Below are 21458 nucleotides of genomic sequence, written 5' to 3'. Positions count from 1 at the left end.
TTATATACGGGGACCTGGGAATTTCAGACCTGTGTCTCTGGGAGACAAAAAAGAAAATGAAAAAGATCATTCTTGAAAATTCTTTTTAATTTGCTATCTTCTGTTGAGTGAAGGAGCTTTCTAAATTGGGTGAACTGTATTGCCAGCGTGCCCTAGAAACGTGTTCGGGACTCAGCCCCTGATTTTGCTCTCTTCTAGGCCCTCCTCCAGCCTTGTGAAATGCTGAGGCCCATTTTTAACTCTGAGTCTCGTTATTGCAGAGTGTGTACCTAGGCAGGAGATGGTGGGAGCTTATCACTTCCTGCATTTTGACTGAATTTTGAATAACCTTGAAGATCTTTATCTTCCCACCGCAGCTTCAGTGATATGTGTGTTCAGTCCTCAGCACTTAAAAAATCTTAAATTTCACTTAGAACTGGGTGGAAGGATTCAGATCCCAAAGGGGGCTTCCTCGGCTTCTCCTTTAGGCTTTTCTTACACATGAACTACCATTTATTTGCCAGAATCTAGAATTGCAGTATGTACGTCACACACGATATCATTTAATGCCCCAAGAACCCAGTGAAGCACTGTAGCTATATTTGTCCCTATTTTATAGGCAAAGAAAGGGAGACTGAGTAGCAAAATAACATTTCCAAAGTTAAGGCGCCAGGTAAGTGGCACAGTGGAGCTTTGACTGCTGGGCTTGTGGCAGAATTGGCAGTGCTGACTCCACCGAGTGGTGGTGTTCTGGGCAAGCTGATCTAATCCCCGAGTCCCAGTAGTTGCTAGTCATCGCAGGCCCAGTTTCTTCTGCTGTGGTTCATCAGGTTGCGTCACCGTAGTTGGCTCTCAGATGGTACTCACGGTGCTCATCTCTTGTCGCAGGTGGCTGTGTTACTGCAACGTGCCCCAGTTCTGTGACAGTCTACCTCGCTATGAAACCACCCAGGTGTTTGGGAGAACGTTGCTTCGCTCGGTCTTCACTGTAATGAGGCGACAACTCCTGGAACAAGCACGACAGGAAAAAGACAAACTGCCTCTTGAGAAACGAACTCTAATTCTTACCCATTTCCCAAAGTAAGGAGGAGCTTTTGCTGGTCTGTGTTTGATCCCAGGACTTGTCTGTGTCTTTCGGCCTCGGTCTGTCTCTCTCCCCTCTCATTGTTTTAAGACCAGGTCTTACTGTGTAGTTCAGGCTGGCCTCGAACTCATCTGTGCTGCTTCAGCAGGCCTTGAACTTGTGGTGGTCTTTCTGCCTCACCCTCCCAAGTGCTAGGCTTACAGGCTTGCACTACCATGCCTGGCCTCAGGACTTGAGCTTTCAAAATACGCACCAAAGCCTTTAGATAGCAGAATTGGATGACAGAAACAGCATCGCAGGGAGGAGGTAGCAGTCCCCTCAGCTCCCTTGGTGAATCTTCTTGGTTGTTTTCCAGTCCCATTTATTAGCTTGACTTCATGTTGCTGCAATGACAGCTTCTTAGCCCCGCTCCCCAGTCCCCATCGTGTCAGCCCTGGACTATGGGCCAGCACTTTGTTTTCTCTATTCAGCAGCCAGGAAGCTGATGGGGACTGGTAGAGAACCCAGCAGTTCAGTTTCTGCCCACACAGGTGGTACCAAGAATGCAACTGGCTGTTTCTTTTTTCCATCTCGAGTCTCCTAACCTAAGCACTGCTAAAGCAGCGTGTCCCAGCCACCTCTGTCCCATGTCTTTGGTGACTGTACTGCAAGACAGGGCTGGCTCGCATCAGTGTTTCTTCAGGATGGCCTTCGTACTTCTGTGTTCAGTGTCACGGAGACGCTATCTTCTTGCACCTTGCTTTACCTGCGTAAACACTGCATCATCTCTTCAGTACCCACCTCGTACTGAACCCAGAGCTTTGCACCTGCCAGGCCAGGATGTTACAGTGAGCCCCCCACCCACCTCAGTATTTTCAAGTGAAGAAATGTATCAGAGCTACCCAAAAGTAATATGCTATGCCATTCGCCTGGGAAATGCATCTTCAATGCCAGAAACCAAATTTAGGCGAAGAGGTTGGTATGGTTTATGACTCGCTGTGGAGCAGTGACAGCAGCGTCTGAGTGAGATAGTTGACTTTGTGGTTGTCTTTCCAGACTGCCACTTGATGCGGGAGGGAGAAGGTATAATTTAAAATGACACCTTAGGTGTGAATTAGCCGGCCGTCCTCACCCTGTTGATTTAGAGAAGAGAATGAGAGAGGAGGCGTTATATTCTTTGATGAAAGACTGTTGAAATTCTATTTGATTTGAGAAACTACATTTTTATTACTCCTATTGGATTACCCAGTTTGTGTCTCACGAAAGATGGTTTTAATTGTTAAAAATAAGGCAGATCCAAACTACAACAGCAAAAAATAAAAGTAGTTTTCTGGTAGATATCTACTCAAAATTCCTTGGCAGTTTAATTCAAATTCTAAGCTTAGATAGAGGATACTATGGTTAATTCTCGTGGGATTTAGCTTATACCCAATATTGTACATGTATTTTAGCATCCTGATTGCATGTTATTATAAGAAAAACAGAATATGAGAGTGAGGCACGACATGAACATCTTTGTACCTCAGGGAGGAAGATTTCAAGGTCCTTAAAGGCACTACAGTTTGAGTGTTACTCCTAAAATAGATTATCATTTCTGGGGTGTTTATGTGTTCAGTGTCTGCCTTTCAACTGGTCTGAGCTCTTTTGCTTAGATTTTAAGGCAGTTTCATATTTTTTTAAATTAGACTTTCCACATAAACAGTGTTTTATGTTTTCAGTTGATAGCTGTCATTCTGTCTCTAAGCCGAGGGACACACATTGCCCCCGCAACATACATACTTGCTATGGTGCTAAAGGGCAGATTTTAATTTCTTTGCATAGTAACAAGTTTTTTTTTTCATAGAAAATTCATTTTCCTTCTTGCAGATATTTGCTAATTATAGTGTTTTGTTCCTTCTGCCCATATTTCTGGGATGCTTGTGCTGTTGAGTTAAAAAATCAACGCTGCTTTCTTTTTTTTCTCTGTTACTAATAGCAGGGTGAAACTACCACCCACTTCTCCTTTTAAATCCCTTTTCACTGAATATGACAACATTTGAGGCTGCTGGGGATTTATACCTACAGTTCTGGCAGCAGAATCGTACATTTTGGGGTTGGAGATGCTGTTTGACTCTTGGGCTCTGGTGGGGAGGGGCACTTCCCAGACCCCAGTGAAGTCTCTGTGATTCTCAGATGCATTTTTGTGGCTTCTGTCCTTATTTCTGTATCTTCATCTGCTGCTGTTTCTTCCATTTAGCTTCTACTTGTGTCTTTCTTCCCCTCATCTACTGATTATTTACATTATTTTTATTTATTTTTTTTGATACAAGGGATCGAACTCAGGTCCTTGTGCTTGGAAGGCAGGCGGCAGCACCACTGAGCTAAATCCCTGGCCCATTTTCGCATTATTTTTAAATTGAGTATCTGCATTTCAGTCAAAATGTGGTAAATGTACATGTTGAAGAAACTTTGGTTTAGAGAAGAGAAGAAAAAGACTACTAATAGCTTCACCACTCTGAACTACTTTTAGCCCTTTTAGTTTTCTTGGGACAGGGTCTCCCTATGTAGCCCAGGCTGGCCTCAAACTCATGACAGTCCTCCTGCCTCAGCCTCCCTAGTGCTGTGATTACAGACCTCTGCCACCATGTGCTGCTTTTAGTACTTTTAGGTGTTTCTTTTTAGTCTCCATGTAGTAGAGAAAAAAACTCAGTAAGCTTAGGTGAGGCTTGGTATCTGTATTTCTAACAAGACCGCTAGGTGATTTCTGTGGGTCTCCGAATCTTGAGATTCACTTGCTTTGTAATGTGATGGGAAATTAGCATAATAATCACTGGTACTAGCCCTGGCACTGCCATTTAGTTGTGGAAATTCACACCAGTTATTTAACTTCTCTGGGCATTAAGTTTTTAAATTTGTAAAAGTATATAGTGCATTTTATTTCATAGTGTCTTTATAGTATAGTGTAGACTTTATTTCATAGTGTCAAATGAGCCATTTACCACACTGGCCATCAAAAGTAAGAGGAACATACAGGTGTGTGATAAATAAAATAAATTATATAACTCATAGAGTTGATGTGATGATTTAATTAAAAGTTCTTAGAGTAGTTCAGGCACAAAGCAAGTACTAGATCAGTATTAGCAACTTTTGTGATGGTAATGATACTGACCATCACAGCTACATGGAGCGCTGATCTGGCTGATCTTGCCTAGGAAAACTAATGCACTGTCAGTGATGCAATGCTCTGTGTCCTATATTGTATCAAGCTGTGCAGGGTCAAGGAGGATAGATGTGTAGAAATGTGTTTTTATGTTTGAATGTACCAGATCTCATTTGAGTCATAAGTCTCTAGTATATTTCTGAGTTGAAGTTGAGACCTTCATGTTAAAGCTATTGACATAGACGATTAGGCTTTGGTCACTCTGTTTTTATTGAGTTTTCTGTTGTTCACTGTTTTAATCTTATTGTTGTTTTTGCTCTTGGGTCTAGGTTTCTGTCTATGTTAGAAGAAGAAGTTTATAGTCAAAACTCTCCTATCTGGGATCAGGATTTTCTCTCAGTCTCTTCCAGAACCAGCCAGCTAGGAATCCAAACAGGTAAGTTTCTCTCTCTCTCTCTCTCTCTCTCTCTCTCTCTCTCTCTCTCTCTTTCTGTTTTTTAGTCGCAGGGAGCTAAGTTTCTTTTTATACAAATCAGAAAGCGACCAGTGAGGCCAACCTGAAATGTGAGTTGTAGCTTACTCTGCATTCATGTGTATTGCCCATCAAGAAATTAAAGACCAGAGCCAGCAAAACAGCAAACACAGGGACTCTTGGGGTGTCTGCCCCTAGTAATATGCGACAGTAGGTACAAGCCGTAGTCTTGGAACTGTGTCCACTGATGACTGTAGGGGTAAAGCAGATGGTTCATTGTGTGAACTTACCTAGCAGCTTCAGTAGTCAAATCCTGGGCCTTTTCAAAGGTGCTTTATAGTCGCAGTTAGTGATTTGTTAGGACTGGGAATCAAGACTCAGTGGCTTCTGCGCCTGTGTTGTATGCATCGAGTTACTGCCAATGACTGCGCTGGGTATGAGTGGAAGATGGTAGTCCTGGGTCTTGGGATACGAAATGCTTCTGCCTAGAGTCTGGGTGTTGCTGTCATTGCCTTTGGTCATCTGTTGGTGTCAGATGAGATTTTATGAAGAAAGATATGCCTTTTGGAGTCATAGTAATCCCAGGAGGAGAATCTGAATCCCTGTCTTGAACATTAGAAGACTCAGTGCCAAAGCATTAAAAATGCTGAAATTGTTAAAAATGCTGAAGTAGCAATTCATATCTGGCTGTGGGGAAAGATGGGATACTGTATTTTAATTTTTTATATTTTTATTAGCATATGTTTGCGGTACATAATATTTATTTATATCCCTTGTATGGGGTCAACACATCACACATCACAATTCCTTTTTTCATCCTCTTTGCTTCCTATCTCACCTCTTTCCCTCTGTCTCTTGTTCCCTTTTCCACTTGAGAAATATCTAAATCTTTATTTCTTGTTATATCTTTTATTTTGCTCCATATATATATAAAATTTGGGTTTTTCAGATAAGCGAAACCATGAAATATTTAAGCTTGTGTGTCTGATTCATTTTACTTAAAATTATGGTCTCAAAGTGCATTGATTTTCCTACAGATGACTGGGTTTTTCTATCTTTATGCATTCGTCTGTTGTTGGGCACATAGGGCCATTTCCAAGACGTAGCTTTTATGAATTGTGCTGCAGTAAAGATGGGTGTGCATGTATCACTGTAATATGATGTCTTAACTCTTTGAGGGAAATACCTGCAAGCGGGATATGTAGGTCAAAAGGAATTTCTCATTTTAGTCTTTTGAGAAATCTCCATACTGATTTCTGCTCCTTGTTAATATGCAGGCTTGTGAATATTGCCTCCTCCAGCAGAGTTAATTTTATTTCTTTAAAAAAGTATGGAGGTATAATTTATATACAGTAAAATAAAGGTGTAATTGACATACAGTAAAGTTCATCCTTTTTTAGTACACTGTGAGTTTTTGACAAACACAGTTGGGTAACCATCACTGCCATCAAAATGTGGGTCAGTTGTATTCCTGTAGATAAATTTCTTTGTGTCTCCGTGTTATGGATTACACCTAGATGTCCCTCAAGAGCTTTGTGTGCTTTTGGAAGGTGATTGGATTATGGGAGCGTAGAGCTGACTTGCTCTCAGGTAGCGGGGCCTTCTTGGAAGAGGCGGGTCATTGGGTTGTGGCCTGGAAGGGTTTATCTACCTATCTGGCTCCTCCCCTTTCTTCCTGTGGCCCTGCTGTGAGCTGCTCTCTTCCGCCCAGTACCTTCCACCACGCCTTTCCTGCTTGGGAGCCAGCCAACTGTGGACTAAACATGTGAGCCAGAATTAACCTCTCTGTTAAGGTGTGTGTATTGGATATTTTGTCGTAGTGATCGTAAATTGACTACTTCAGAGTTTTGGTATACCAGAGAAGTGGAGTCAGTGATTGGTGTTGCCCAGCCGTGTGGTTCAGGAACCTTTGGAAGCGGTCCTTGGGAGGATTTGGAAAGGTATGCCAGCTGGAGAAGCAGCCCTAGGATGCTTTACAGTGCTGATAAAAAGGTAGATAGTAAAGACCAGGCTCAGGAGATTTCAGTTGGGAATAAAGACTCCACTGACTGTGTATTATGCTTTGGTAGAAAACTTGTGAACGTTCTACTTATGTCTTGAGACTTTGTTAGGAAACTGAGATTTAAGGGCATTGGACAAATTAATCCAGTAGAGGAAATTTCAAGGCAGCCTAATGTTGGAGCTGTGGCACTGATACTGTTGAGGGATTGTAGTAAGGTCGTAGTGAAAATCAGGAACGATGGGCTGCAGATTTAGCTCAGTGGTTTTGCTGCCTACCTTGCAAGTGCAAGGACCCGAGTTCGATTCCCAGTAACAAAAAAAAAAAAAAAAAAAAAAAGAGAGAAAGAAAAAAAAATCAGGAACAAAAGGTCCTTTAAGTTTTTAGTTTTAACTGAAAACTAAATTCCTGCTATCCCAGCACTTGGGAGGCTGAGGCAGGAGAATATCATGAGTTTGAGGCGAGTCTAGGTTACATAATAAGTTCAAGACTAACCTGAACTACATAGCAAGGTCCTACCTAAATAAAAAGTTCTCAGTTTTAACAGAAGGAGGTTGTAAAGACTGAGCAGAGCAGACCTTGGTTGCTGAAAGGATTAACATTAAAAAGAAACCAAGTATTTTGGATTGGGGCAATAGGAAAAATGGCTTAGGGGCATGTTAGGAGTCAGCAAGGCTCCATCCTTCACAGGTCCAAAATTGCAAATGTGAAAGACTGGTGAAGAGAGCTCCATGGCACCATGCTTGAGAATAGCTGCCCAGAGAACTTGGTCCCTGGATTCAGTTCACAGTGCTTAGCTATCAGGCATTTGGCCACCGTGCATAGCTATCCGGACATTGGAGGCCTCTGGAGCCATCACCCAAGACTCTTCTCCAGCTGGTGGCAGACCTTATGCTAGTCTTACAAGCACACAGAATGCAAGTGTCGTGGCATCTGGGAGGCTTCCACTCAGATTTCAGATGAAGACCTAGGAGGCCAGGCTGTGTGCCCCTGAGAGAGCAGTGCAACTTAGAGAGCAGTGTTGAAGTCGTGAAAATGAAGGCAAAATATAGTAGAGACCTCAGAACACTGGAAAAGCCAGAAACATGCAACATCTTAGGGAAGCCACAAGGAATGAGTACAGCCAGCCCAGGAGAGAATCCATGAGGGCTGTAACCACCAGCAATGTCATGGGACAGGACCACTCAAGCCCTTTGGAGCTCACATCTCATGGCCACAACTTGTTCCTGGGGCTGGACGTGGAGCTACAGGATTCAATGTTTGCCCTTCTGGGTTTTGGTCTGGCTTTGTTTCCATTGCTTTCTGTCCCAGCGTTTCTTCCTTTTGGATTGGTAATGTTTATCCTGTGCTGTTGTATGTCAGCGTGTTTAACTTCTTTTATTTTTTTCAAAGGGGTTATAGTTAATCTGAGTTTGCCTTAAGTCTCAGAGGAGACTTTAGACTTCTCAGCAGTGCTGAAACTGTTAGGACTTTAGCAATTCTTAAGAGACAGGCTAAATGGGTTTCGTATAAAAGGAGCCTTTGGGGGCCCTAGGTGGAGTATTTATATCTAGATAACCCCCCAGAGCCTCATGTGCTCATAGGCAGGGCTTTCGCAAGGTGATTGGATCGTGGGGGCTTGTAGCTGACTTGCTGTTAGGTGGTGGGGCCTTGGTGGAACAGGCAAGTCGCTAGGGCGTGGCCTGGAAGGGCTCCTTTCTTTTCTTCTTCTGGTGGCCAGGCCGTGAGCTGCTCTCTTCCGCCCAGGACCTTCCACCACGCCTTTCCTGCTTGGGAGCCAGCCAACTATGGACTAAAAACATGAGCCAGAATAAACCTCTCCTTAAGTTGTGAGTGTGGGGTGTTTTGTCTCAGGGGCGAGAAAAGCCACCAAGGCACCCTTTGTAATGCTTTCCTTATCCTGTCCCCTGCCCTGGCAACCACTGACCTGTTTTTCTTCTTAGTTTTATCTTTTGTAGAATTGTTATATAGAAGGAATCATACAGTATTTAGCTTGTTCAATGACTTTCAGCCAAATGTATTTTAAATGATGGTTTAAAAAATATTTTTATAGCTGGGTGTGGTGGCGTACTCCTGTAATCCTAGCACTTGGGAGTCTGAGGCAGAAGGATTGCTGTGAGTTCGAGACCAGCCTGGGCTACATAGGGAGTTCCAGGTCAGACTCAACTACATAGTGGAAAAATATTTTGTTTTTATCCAGGGGTGGTGGTGTATTCCTATAATCCTAGCACTCAGAAAGCTGAGGCAGGAGGATTTCTGTGAGTTTGAAGCCAGACTGGGCTATATAGTGAGGCCAAGCACAGTCTGAATTACATAGCAAGACCCTGTCTCAAACAATGAAACAAAACTACAAATTTACACCATGTCTGGATGTAAATAGAATTAAAGCCTCATAAAACAGAGTATATAGGGGATCGGGTATTTTGATTTGGAGCAAAAATTTGTTTGAATTCTTGTTACAAAACATATCAAAACTTCTCTTGTGACCTTTTATGTTTCTTAGGTGATAATTTCATGCTTTTCTGGTCAAGACCTGTAGTGGGACCTGTCTGTACAGGGTACAAGCCACCTGGTGATCTGAGCCACTGGTGTTCGGTGGATGTGTTCTGTGTGGTGACTGGACATGTGCTTTGCGTTGCTGTGTGCCGTCTTAGTCACTCTGTTTTACCCTCCTGACAGCTGACTCTCAGTTGGCGTCTTTGATGCACTTTCCTAATTTCTTTTTTTGGGGGAGGGGTACCGCGGATTGAACTCGGGTCCTTGTGCTTGCGAGGCAGGTGGCAGAGCCACTGAGCTACATCCCTGTCTATTTTTATTTATTTATTTATTTTTTGGTACCGGAGATCAAACTGTTCCTTGCTCTTGCAAGGCAGGCAGAGGAACCACTGAGCTAAATCCCTGGCCTGTCATTTCTTCCGTGTCCTCTAGCAAGGCTATTTCTCCTTTCTTCTGTACTTCTGTGGAACCTTCAACACAGCCATGGAGCTCTGCAGTATACTGAATTATGATCACCATCCCAAGAGAGTATGCTCTTTGTGGCCTTGTGGTGTGCCTTGACTATTGGAGCTTTTGAAACCTCCCCGTGCAGTGGTGAAACGCAGCAGCATTTGAGAACTGCTGTGATTACCGCATGCTACCCTAATCCCATTGTTTTCTGTGATATTTTTCTGTGCTATGAATGCAGCTCTTTAATGGCCTGTTTTGCTGCAGTGATGATGATGATGATGATGGTGATGCTGGACATTTTTATTAATTCCTTGCCTACTCACAAACCCCGGGAAACTAGAATTACTATCCATTTCACATGGTTAAAGAAACAGGAATTTAGAGGGTAGCAATGAGCTGCCCCAGGTCAGTACTTGTAAGGGATGGAAGGGGGTTTCACACGTACGGCTATTGAATTCCTAACTCCTGCACTGTGTTAGGAGCTGGAGTTCTGACAGTGCATAGTCCTGCAATGCCTTAAATGTGCAGCAGAAACTTGTGGAGGGAATAAGTGAAGAGCACACTTTCCCTCTTCAGACTAAGGGTCCGCTCAGTCTTCTTACGGAGGGTCTCTGCAGAGGAGTTCTCTCTGTGTGAAAAGTGCCTCTGATCCTTGCCTGCTCAAAAGCCTCCTAATCTGTTCAAGGTCTAGCTACATGCTGTTTCCGTGGAGTAGCATGGAGAAGGCAGAGGTTGTCTTTGGCACAAGGGAAACTTCATGTTTATTTCTGAGGCTAAGGTTATCCCTGTTGAAGCTGGATTATACATTTTAGTATCACCTGAAGCTGTCAGAAGTAGGCTGTCTTCTCTTGATCTGCCATAATTGCAGTGTATTCTCTTTGGGAGAGAGGAATGTAATCATCTACTTAATTGCCATGTCTGCACATCCATGCAACTGTAGTAAATGACATTCATAATGATGGCTCTAAAGTTTTGCAAGATACTCAGATGTCTTTGTAATCACCAGAGCTTCCTCTTTGTTCAGGATCATTCCAGTGTACTTAGAAAGATCTGAATACTGGAAGGAAAAAATATCCTGTCTGGTACTCTAGTGTATTCTAATTATTTCCTTTTTTGAGATTGGAGTCTTGCTGTGTTACCCTGATTGGCCACGAACTCCTGTGCTCAAGTGATCACCCTGCCTCAGCTTACCGAGTAGCTGGGACTATGGGAATGTGCCACGATGCCTGGCTTTATTGTCATTCTTCATGTGCCAGTTGCTATTCACTTACAGTGCTGAGGGTTGGTAGCTCACTGTTGTTTAGTTTACTGATTGCATTACTGACTTCTGGAAATCTTCTCTCCAGACCGAATTGTGGTTGCATTGAAACAGATGTGAGCTTCTCTCTGGATGTCTGCACTGCTGTGCTGTGTTCTGCTTGTGACCGGTGTTACTGAGGCTGTCTGTGACGTTTTGCCATTCTTACTTTTGTGGTCATACCCCTAGCCCTCTCCCTCTCCCCCACCTCCCTCTCTCTCTCTTTTGGTGGTATTGTGGATTCAACCCAGAGCCTCATGTAAGCTAGGCAAGTGCCCCACCATCAAAGTCCTTTTTATTTGATTTTTACTAGTTATTCTTTAGCAGTGGCAAAGTTTATTTGAAAAAAGTAAAAGTGAAGTGTGAGGGAGAAGGATGTGTATGTAGCTCAGTGGTGCTGAGGTTCTGAGTTCAGTTCCTGCTATTGGGTGGGAGGGAAGAGTGAGGGAGAAACTGGCTCTGCAGAGCAAGCTTGGGCTGAGTAAAAGGGAAAAAGCAAGATAAAAGTACACCTGGGAGGATGTAGGGGAAGATACCATGCGGAAAGCCCCCCCCATAGTTGCTATTTTATTTTCAAACAGGGTCTTGCTAAGTTTCTCAGGCCGGCTTTAATCTTGCAGTCTTCCTGCCTCAGCCCCCTGAGGAGTTGGAGTTATAGACATGAGCCATGCATGGTTCTCTTTCTTCTCCTTTCTATATCTCTGTGTATTACCCACTTCAGAATATGGGTTTTCACATCCTCGAGAGGGATGAGCTATAAGCCTGTCTCATCATTGCTGGTCTCGATTATTTGGTTAAGGTGGTGTCCCTGGGAGTCCTCCTCTGTAGTGTCACCACTTTTCCTTTATAATCACCGCTCATCCTTCTGTGGGGAGATACTTCAGATTGTGAATACCCTGTCTTAACTGTACTCAAAAAGTTTAGGGTTCACACGTGATCTTTCTTCAACCTATTATCTGATGGCTGCCAAATGGTGATTTTTTTTTCTAACTTTCCTTATTTGTTGTTTATGTATAAAAAATATTTGACTTCTCATTTATGTATTCATGCCTTTTATTTCAGGTATCTGTTCTTTTCAGTGAGTTATAATCCATTATTTTCTTTTTTGGTAGTACTGAACCTAAACCTTCCAAATGAGCTATACCCAACCCCATCACTCCCCCTACCTCATTTTTACTTTTATTTTGAAGCCAGGTCTTGCTGAGTTGCCCAGGCTGGGCTCAAACTTTGTCTTCCTACTTCAGCCTCCCAGAGTGCTGGGATTACAGTCATGTGCCACTAGGCCTGCCTCATTGCTGTTTTTATTATCTTGAGGCCCTGTGTTTGTTTTTTGGTACCAGGGATCGAACTCCGGACCTTGTACTTTCAAGGCCCTGTGGTTTTATTTTCAATATTTTTTTGTAGTGTTGGGCAGTAATAGGATGGTCTCACGTGTATTTGCCAAACAGTGTTGCCTACAAAGGAGTAGTTTTAATACCTGCTTTTCTTTTTCCTGAGGCAGTTATCAGTCCACCTCCTGTGGCTGGGACAGTTTCATACAATTCAAATTCATCTTCCCTGGAGCAGCCAAATGGAGGCAGCAGCAGTCCTGCCTGCAAAGCCTCTTCTGGGCTTGAGGCAAACTCAGGTAAGCTCTTAAATGGGGGTAAAGAGCAGGCCGTAACTTGCCTTAGGAGCTCTGTTCTCTGTGAAATGACAGACTTAGATTTAGACCCACTTCAGATTGTACATGTCCAGGGTTTCAATGCTGGAAAATGCTTTGTATCAGGGCTTGGACTGGATTGATTGGTTATTTCTGAATAACATGCTTATGTCCAGTGCAGTCTGAAACACCATAAAGACTTACTATCACAGCTCATTCATTTGATGTGGTGTCTGGTAATTGACAGATTTCAGCTAGCTTCACTCAGTTGTGGTATGACTTAGTCATGAGTCTGCCCATTGCCTGAGGCCTCTGTTCTGAATGTGGGTTGGTACATTGGTGGAAACAACTCTGTTATACATATTTCTCATCATCCTCGTAGGACTGTTGGGCTGTGTAGTCCGTGTCCTTGTACTAAGGGCAGAAACACCAGAGAACAAGGAGAAATATAAAACTCAGAACTGTTAAATCATCACTTTTGTTGCATTCTGTCATCCAGAGCAAGTCACATGGCTGAGCTCAGAGTCAGAAGGATATAGAAGTGGAGAAATGTAGTCTATTCCCTTTTTAGGAGAAACTGCAGAGAGTGTGGATTCCAGGGGGGTAATGAATTTTACCTTATGTGTACCACAGAGGTAAAAGCATCTTTTAAATCCTCAAAGTGTTTTACAGATATCGATCGTTTTGAAGGTTACATTTCTGTCCACAGACTTGACACCAAACAAATCTTGGCTATGACCAAATTTTGAAATAAAGAAGTATCATGACAAAGGGAGAGAAGAAGAACTTATACGAAGTACCAAATATTTGGCATATACCACTCTTTCTCCTGCTTCTAAGGCAGGCGCTATGAAATGAAGAATCTCTTTGCCATTGAGTTTGCATGCAGCCTGAGATGCTTTCTTAAAAAACTGTTAGTCTCTTGGGCTTGGGGAATGAGAGGTGTAAACCTGAGCTATGAATAAATAACTTGGCAACAGCACTCAGTGAATCAGGGAATTTGAAGACTTGTTGGCCAAATGTTTGAAAATACTCCTTCTTACCTCCAAAAACAACAGTGTTACATAGACACAAACTGAGCCAAAGCCATTTAGTAAATAATACGTAATAGTTATGGAAGCATCTTCTGCAAACAAGTATGTTATATTATCATTCCCTCATTCATTCATTCATTGGCAGGGTTTTGTTATGTGGTCCAGGCTGGCCTTGAACTTGCTATGTAGCCCATGGTGGTCTCAAACTGGAGTCCTCCTGCCTCAGCCTCCTGAGTGCTGGGATTATGGCATGTACCACCATGCTCAGCTTACTCTGTTCCTTTTTTTTTAAAGCCTAAAAATAGTAACATTATATGGGAGGATGACAGGGGGCCTACAGCTGAGGAATGAATTCAATTTGATCATCTGAAAGTTTAAGATTTTTAAATTATAAAAACATATGTTATGAAAGTTAAAAAACTGGAAAAACCATGTATGAGAGTGGAAAGGCTAAAAAGCCATGATGTATACTCATGAAGAAAGTGGGAGAAAGCTCTTACTGACTTTGTGTAGCCTTTCGAGGAACTGGTATGTTGAGATTGTACCTGCTGCATAGGCCAGAGGCCCTACACACTTCGTGAGGTATCATTTGAAAGCAAACAAAACAAAACAAAAACCACCAACAAATAAAAATCACCATCATGAATGATCGAGTGTGCATTTTATAAGGAAAAAAGTTAAATTCATCATTTTAATTGTTTAAAACAATTCACTAGTATATTAAGCATAAGTGAAAGTGTGAGAACACATATGCCACACACATATACACCTATATGTTTGTGCATGTGTATATTAGGGGGAGGAAATAACATAACTCCAAGGAGAAATAACAATTAAAGGTTTGAACAAACATCTTTGATTAGTTCCTAAGATCAAGCAGACAAAAAATTAATAAATTATTAAATAAATTGATAAATTAAAAATTAATATTAATAAGGACCTAGAAGCCCTAAAATCATAATGGACAAGCTTGAGCTAGTAGATTATAGAAATGATTACTCTTCTAAAGTGGAAAGTACAGGACCAGGCATTTAGCTTAGTGGTTCTGCCGCCTGCCTCACAAGTACAAGGTCTGGAGTTCGATCCCTGGTACCAAAAAGAAAAAAAAAAAGTGGAAAATACATATTCTTTTCATGAGGACACTGTACATTTTTTATTTAAATTGGCCTTTTTCTTGGCTATAAAGCAGGCTTCCAAAATTGTTGACCTTTTGGTGTCGTGTGGACCATATTCTCTGACTACACAGGGTCTGTGTTAGAATTACTAACCAGAAACGATGGAAACCACCCTTTGCATTCTCACATGAAGAAGGGTGTGCTTTAATAGCTCACATATCAAGTCAAACAGTTACATAGAAACTAGGAAATATTCAAAATGAATCTAGATTGGCGGTTACTGTGATCTCCTTGCTTCTCTCTCCTGCCTTCTGCTGCCACCCTTTTCCCTGGTAAAGGGAGAGCATAACCTTCACACCAGTGCCATCAGGGCCACTATAAAGTTAGTTGGAGTGGTTGGCATGTAGATTGTTTTCTCTTTGACATCACTCATTTTTTGTCTTTTATTTTGATCACCATAGGAGAAAAGAGGAAAATGAATGACTCTCATGTGCTGGAGGAGCCCAAGAGACCCCGCGTTATGGGGGATATCCCTATGGAATTGATCAGTGAGGTCATGTCGACTATCACAGACCCCGCCGCGATGCTCGGACCAGAGGTCAGAAGTGTAAAGCAGGTGGTCAGTGGGCAGCCTCCTTCTGTCTCCGCTCATGCTCTCGGGAGTCGGGGAGGGAGTGCTACCCTGCTTTACACTCAGCCGGACAGGAGGGCGTGAGGGGGCGTCCAGAGGAGACTCTGCTTGATGAGTATCACATTCTAACAATCTCACACAATTAAACGTTTCATCCTGAAGAATTTCAAGCCCTCAACAATGTGGCAAAAATTCTCTGTAAAAATCTGTAGACTCTTCAACGGTTGTTAATGTTATGCTGCCTTTGACTTCACTGTTTGTTTTTTTCTCTCTGTTGTGAACCGTTTGAAATCATTTCAGAGTTCAAAACAGATGTTGTAGGACTTCACCTCTAACCTTTATTTTATTTTATTTTTTGGGTACCAGGCATCGAACTCAGGACCTTGCACTTGCTAGGCAGGCGCCGGAATCACTGTGCTAAATCCCCAGCCCATCTCTCACGTTTCTAACCATTATCATGTATAATAGGCTGTGATCTCTGGCCTGCTGGGTAGCCCATGTCCTGATGCCCCACGTACCCAAATTAGGTCTTTTGTATTTGCTGTTGAAGGGTCAGTTGGGGATCAAGCACAACATCTAATTTTTATTTCTTGTCTCCTTTAATCTAAAAACAGTCCTCCAGCCTTTTTTTGAGTGCTGTCTTTGTTTATGAGTCTTGGTTGCTAGTTTTATATACTATCCTCCTGTTTGTATTTGTCTGATTGCTTACACGTGACTAGGTAGATCCCAGTACAGCGTTTTTGGTAAAAGGACTGCTGTCTTCTCGTTTTGCTGTATTCAGGGAAAAGATGGTTTAAGACATTTCTTAAAGCTTTCAGAAAATGAAGAAATGACTTAAATACTATTTTATAAACAACTTTTTATCTTTTCTAGTGTAGCTGTAGTACAGTAATACACTAAGTATTAATTTTTACTTTGTCGCATTTCCTTAAGTATTGTAATGTTGAGGATAATTCAGAGAGTGGAATGTTGCAGTAGATTTGGTAAAGCTATTCTGTACATCTCCTTCTAGATGTCTGGTCTTTGGGGATTTAAAACTGTAGTTCATTGTGTATACTTGGCTTTTAGGGCTTTAGTAATTTCACAGCTTAGCTGAGCTTAGTTTTTCAGCTGTAAAGTGGGGCGGCAGTCAAGCATTTCAACATTGTTAGGTGGAATTAATGTGATGGAGCTGCTTTCGTTGATTTTCTGCCCAAGAAAACGGTTTACATTTTCAGGAGTTTTTAGAGCTGGTTGTTAAATCCCTTGGTAGCTTGAAATTGAATGCAGTGGCACCTTGTCACCCAGACAGCCAACTGTAGACCAGTGAAATAAGCAAATGCTGCCAGTTAGGACTTTTCTTCACTGAAGAGCTGTTAGTTGAATGTGTATCTGCATGCCAGGGGTTGATTCAGTAAGGTTGGAACACGGTTAAGTATGGGTCAACAGAGAATCCTTGGGGGAAAAAAACTGTCTTCTAAAAAGAGGTGCTGAGAATATAAACAGGACTGCCACTCTTTGTCCTATAATGAACATTTGGTATCTGTCACCCCAAGGGTCTTGTAAAGCTCAGCTGGATAAGATTTTTTTTTTAAGCAAGAGGTTGGCAAACTGACGCAGACCAAATCTGACCTCCTTTCTCAACAGTTTTCTTTTTGGTCCTGGGGATCGAACTCTGGTCCTTGTGCTTGCAAGGCAGGCGGCAGCACCACTGAGCTAGATCCCCTGCCCCTTTCTCAACACTTTTTAAAAAATAATTTGTATTGGAACACAACTGCATCTATGCTTTAACATGTATTGACCACTGCTTTTGCACTGCAGTAGCAAGAGTACTTTAAGACAAATACCTTATGAAGCTGGGCATGGTAGTGCATGCCTGTGAGTCCAGCACTCGGGAGGCAGAGGCAGGAGGATTGCTGTGAGTCTGAGACCACCCTGGGCTACATAGTGAGTTCCAGGTCAGTCTCAACTACATAGTGAGACTTGTCTGAAAAAAAAAAAAAAAGAAACAACAACAACAAAAAAAGACCTTATGGCTCGAAGCACCAAATATTTTCTGTCTGGCCCTATACAGCAAAGTTTGTTGATGTCTAAGCCATTACAAACGTAGTACTTAGATTTGTCACAGTGCTTACCTACTTTTTCAGTTTTGTCTTCATGACGTGTGTGCTTGTATACACGCAGTTGTGCTCCCAGGTACCTTTGAACGTATATCACATTAGAACAAAGAAGAGAAGCTTTGATTTGTCCCATCCCACTGTCTTAAAAAAATAGCTGTGCATAATTTTTCCTGTTTCTTGCTTCCCAGACCAATTTTCTGTCAGCACATTCGGCCAGGGATGAGGCGGCGAGGCTGGAGGAGCGCAGAGGTGTGATTGAGTTCCATGTAGTTGGCAATTCCCTGAACCAGAAACCAAACAAGAAGATCCTAATGTGGCTGGTCGGCCTTCAGAATGTGTTCTCCCATCAGCTGCCCCGAATGCCCAAAGAGTACATCACACGGCTCGTCTTTGACCCGTAAGCTGAGCTTGGCTCTTCCTTCTTCCTTAAGTCAGCCGTAGCCTCCTGTCAAGTCCTGTGGCTTCCTGTCGTGTTGTGAATACAGAGCTGGCAGAGAGACCGTTTTCATGGCCCAAAATACTAATTTTTCAGCAGTTTGTAAATGTGCTTGTTAATAGCAAGGCTTTACATTTTAAACCTCTGGTGACTGACTGTCCTGTGCTTCTTTCACTATAGCAGTGAGGGAATATAAACGCCAAGAAGATATCTCAGTCTTTTTCGTAGTCAAAACATTCTGGGTTTTGGTGTCTGTTGCCCAGGTTTGTAAAAACTAGGAGAATTATTGTGATATAAGAACTGTTGACTTTGTAAAATTAATTGCCTTTATAAAAAATAACAGTATGAAACTGAACTCCATTCATTGAATGTATTTAAACATATATGGCCCAGCAGGGCGTGTAAGCTGTGATCCACACAGGCGACTGATGAGAGGGACACTTTTTATAGAGAGAAGGTCTGATAAGATTCCATAATGCAGTGTTCGGCAAGTGATACGTGTGAATTTGTGTTCTTTTCCATAATAATTTGGAGTAAGAATAAACTCTTCAGGAGTGTATGGCACAGTTGACCATGACTGTGCTCTTCCTCTGACCCCAGCCGTGGGTTTCTGGGCATTGCGTGTACCATTTCCCAGGTCTCCTGCACACACTCACATGCTACGTTTCTGTTTGTAGACTTAGACACTTTGTAGGGGACTTGTATTTTGTTCCGATGGGAAGTCTGATGAGGCTCTGTCCTGCTGTAGAGAGTCCAAGTGAAAGGGTGGTCTAATAAGATAGTGGCCCAGATAAAGGAAGTTTTCGTAGAAACTCAAGATGTAACCCTTTATGAGTTAGTTACTAAGGAGTACTCCCAAAGGTATACTTATACAACAAAGGTAGATAACATTTTGACATAATCTTACTCTTTCAGGAAACACAAAACTCTTGCTTTAATTAAAGATGGCCGTGTCATCGGTGGTATCTGTTTCCGTATGTTCCCATCCCAAGGATTCACAGAGATTGTTTTCTGTGCTGTCACCTCCAATGAGCAAGTCAAGGTAAGGGAACCCTGAAGTCTCAGAATAAAAGCAGAACTTGGGTCTTCTCACTAAAACTGCTTGAGAAAATCTCTCTGCCACGTCCAGAGAGTGTTCCAAGTGGGGCCCAGGACTGTCTGAGCAGCCCTCTCGCTGTGAGTACATGTGTTACGTATGAGGAGGGCAAACTGTTCTGTGTACCAACAAGGAGGGCTGCATCCAGGCTGTGTTGGACACTGGGGCAAAGTACAGGGACACTGCACAACCCAGTATGGATCTCAAGTGTAGTCTGTAGCAAGCAAAAGGACGCTTGAAAGTCAGTCTTCGTGTTGTTAATTTACACACACAGCCGTGCACACACACACTTGGCCGCACTGAACCACCAGAAAGGGTGTGGTTGATGTAGCTTAGGAAGATGATCTATGCAGCTTATACTTCAGAAAGATTCTTATGACCTTGTCCCTAAAGGGGGACAGGGACTAAAGAAATTCTTTTAAGGGAGGTTATGAAAAATCGGGCTAAGTTTATGAAGCGTTCATGTAAGGTTTGTAGTGTCTTGGTGGCCGCCTTCCTTCCAACCCCCCTTCTTCCCCTTCCCCTCCTCCCTCCTCCTCTCCCCTCTTTCCCTTTTTCCCTCCCCAGTTTTCTCTCCCCTCCTTTTCTCCCTTCTTCCCTTCCTTTTCCCTTGTTATTTATATTTCTAACTTTTCGAATTGTCCTTGGTTTAAGTCCCTTTCTCCCTGGGAACTGACTGTGTTTTATGATATTTCAGTTATTCTGGCTGACTAGTTAGTCTTCTGTTTAGCAGAACGAGCTGTCATCTAGACTTTCTTGTGTTCTGCTCTGCTGCTCTTAGGGAAAGGGAACCAGAAAATGCATCCTTATTTAGGGACCGCCATAGAGTATCATGCAAAAGTATGGTAGGTGGTAGAAAGATAAGCAGATCTTATTTAGGAGGCTGCTAAGGAAAATTATTATAAGGTCTAGGTAATGCTATCCCCTAGAAGTATGACCTGCAAATATTAGCCACCAAAGTATTTACCAATGCCCTAGTAGCTAGCTACCTTGTTTAAAAAGCAAGTAGAGGGCCGGGGATTTAGCTCAGCGGTTCGGTGACCTGCCTCGCAAAGGCAAGGACCTGAGTTCGATCCCCGGTACCAAAAAAACAAAACAAAACAAAAAAAAAACCACCACCACCACCACCAAAACAAAATAAAAAGCAAGCAGAAACAGGTAAGATTCTTTTTATTTTAAATTTTTTTAAATAGGGCCTCACTATGTAGCCCAGGCTGGCCTCAAATTCTCAGTGATCCTCCTTTTTCAGCCTCTCAAGTGCTGGGCTTGAAGGTGTGCACCACCGCACCCAGCCTAACTTTAAAACATATATATGTTTTACCCACTATTCAGTGTCACTGTCACAGAATTATTGAGACTATTTACATTGTTTTTTTTTTTTTTTTAATTGAACTCAAAGCTTTTGCTCTGAGCTATGTACATTCTCAGCCCTTTTTATTTTTTATTTTGAGTCAGAACCTCACTAAGCTGCTGAGTTGCCCGGGCTGGACTTGAACTTGCAATCCTCCTGCTTCAGGCTCCCAAAGTTCTTGGGTTACAGGTGTGTAGCACAGAGCCAAGTTACCATTTACATTGTTTTGTTTAGTACTAAGTCTTTACAATCAGCTGTGTATTTTATACTCACAACCCAGCTCAACTTGGACCAGCCTTAGCCACATTTCAAGTGCTTGATGAGCCTGTATTGGACAGTGCAGGTCTGAGGACCATGTTGATTCCTTTTTCTCATTTGCAGAACCCAAAAATGAGTCATGAGAAGGAATCATTCTCTGCTTGAGAGCAGCAGTCTATGCAGTTGGTACTATGGCTTTCATTAATTAATATCTTTACTTTCCGTAGCTACTGTGATGTATCTATTGTCACGAAGCACAAAGGGAGCTCTTTGTCTTTGATTCTAAGCAGTAAGCATCAAAGGCCAAATACAATTCCGTAGTCTCACATTCATCATTCTGACTGGGGAAAGGAAGATGCAAATTTACCGGAAACTGTTCTGTGGAGCTTTCTCAAGGATTTCTGACTGTGCATCTTAGGTGGTGCTATTGTTGTCTTTGTCACTTCCCCCAGCCACAGTGAGCAATGTCTAGGTATCCAGATGTTTTTAAATGTCTTGAGTTTAGGACCTTACAGGTTAAAAAAAATTTTATTTTTCCTTAACTTTTCAGAGAAGACTCGGAAAATATATTTTTGTTTGTAATTGTAGAAAGATTGCACAGCTTTTCTTTGCAGAGATAGCTGCACTGAGTACCATTTGGAAAGGTTGCTTAAGGTTGACTTGGACACTGGTAAGAATACTACAGGGAAACTGAAGGTACTTAATATGAATTGGATACTTTGTCTTATTACTTCCCAGAAAGGCAGTTTTTTTTTTACTCCTCAACCATGTCATTTTCTAAAGATATGACGGAAAGTGGCCAAACATCACAAACTCAAGTAGAAAGAACTAGGAAGAAAGATTACTTTTTTACAAAAGTAATTGACTTGAAAGTGCAGTTTCGGAAAATGAAGATTAGCTT

General features: G+C 42.3%; 1 protein-coding gene across 10 annotated transcripts in view; it reads left to right on the top strand.

Annotated features, from left to right (window-relative positions):
* The window catches only part of Kat2b (lysine acetyltransferase 2B), a 97047-nt gene that overhangs the window by 56409 nt on the left and 19180 nt on the right, over positions 1-21458 (top strand). For all 10 annotated transcript variants that reach the window (XM_010612826.2, XM_010612827.1, XM_010612830.2 and 7 more), the window contains 6 exons: positions 868-1059; positions 4511-4617; positions 12397-12522; positions 15148-15284; positions 17605-17813; positions 18768-18894. In XM_010612826.2, the coding sequence (XP_010611128.1) occupies positions 868-1059; positions 4511-4617; positions 12397-12522; positions 15148-15284; positions 17605-17813; positions 18768-18894 (898 nt within the window). The remainder of the gene's footprint in view (positions 1-867; positions 1060-4510; positions 4618-12396; positions 12523-15147; positions 15285-17604; positions 17814-18767; positions 18895-21458) is intronic.

The sequence above is a fragment of the Fukomys damarensis genome, unplaced genomic scaffold (genome assembly GCF_012274545.1).
Source record: "Fukomys damarensis isolate Sample0158 unplaced genomic scaffold, DMR_v1.0_HiC HiC_scaffold_28, whole genome shotgun sequence".
Taxonomy (NCBI): domain Eukaryota; kingdom Metazoa; phylum Chordata; class Mammalia; order Rodentia; family Bathyergidae; genus Fukomys; species Fukomys damarensis.
This window is presented reverse-complemented; position numbering and strand designations above follow the sequence as displayed.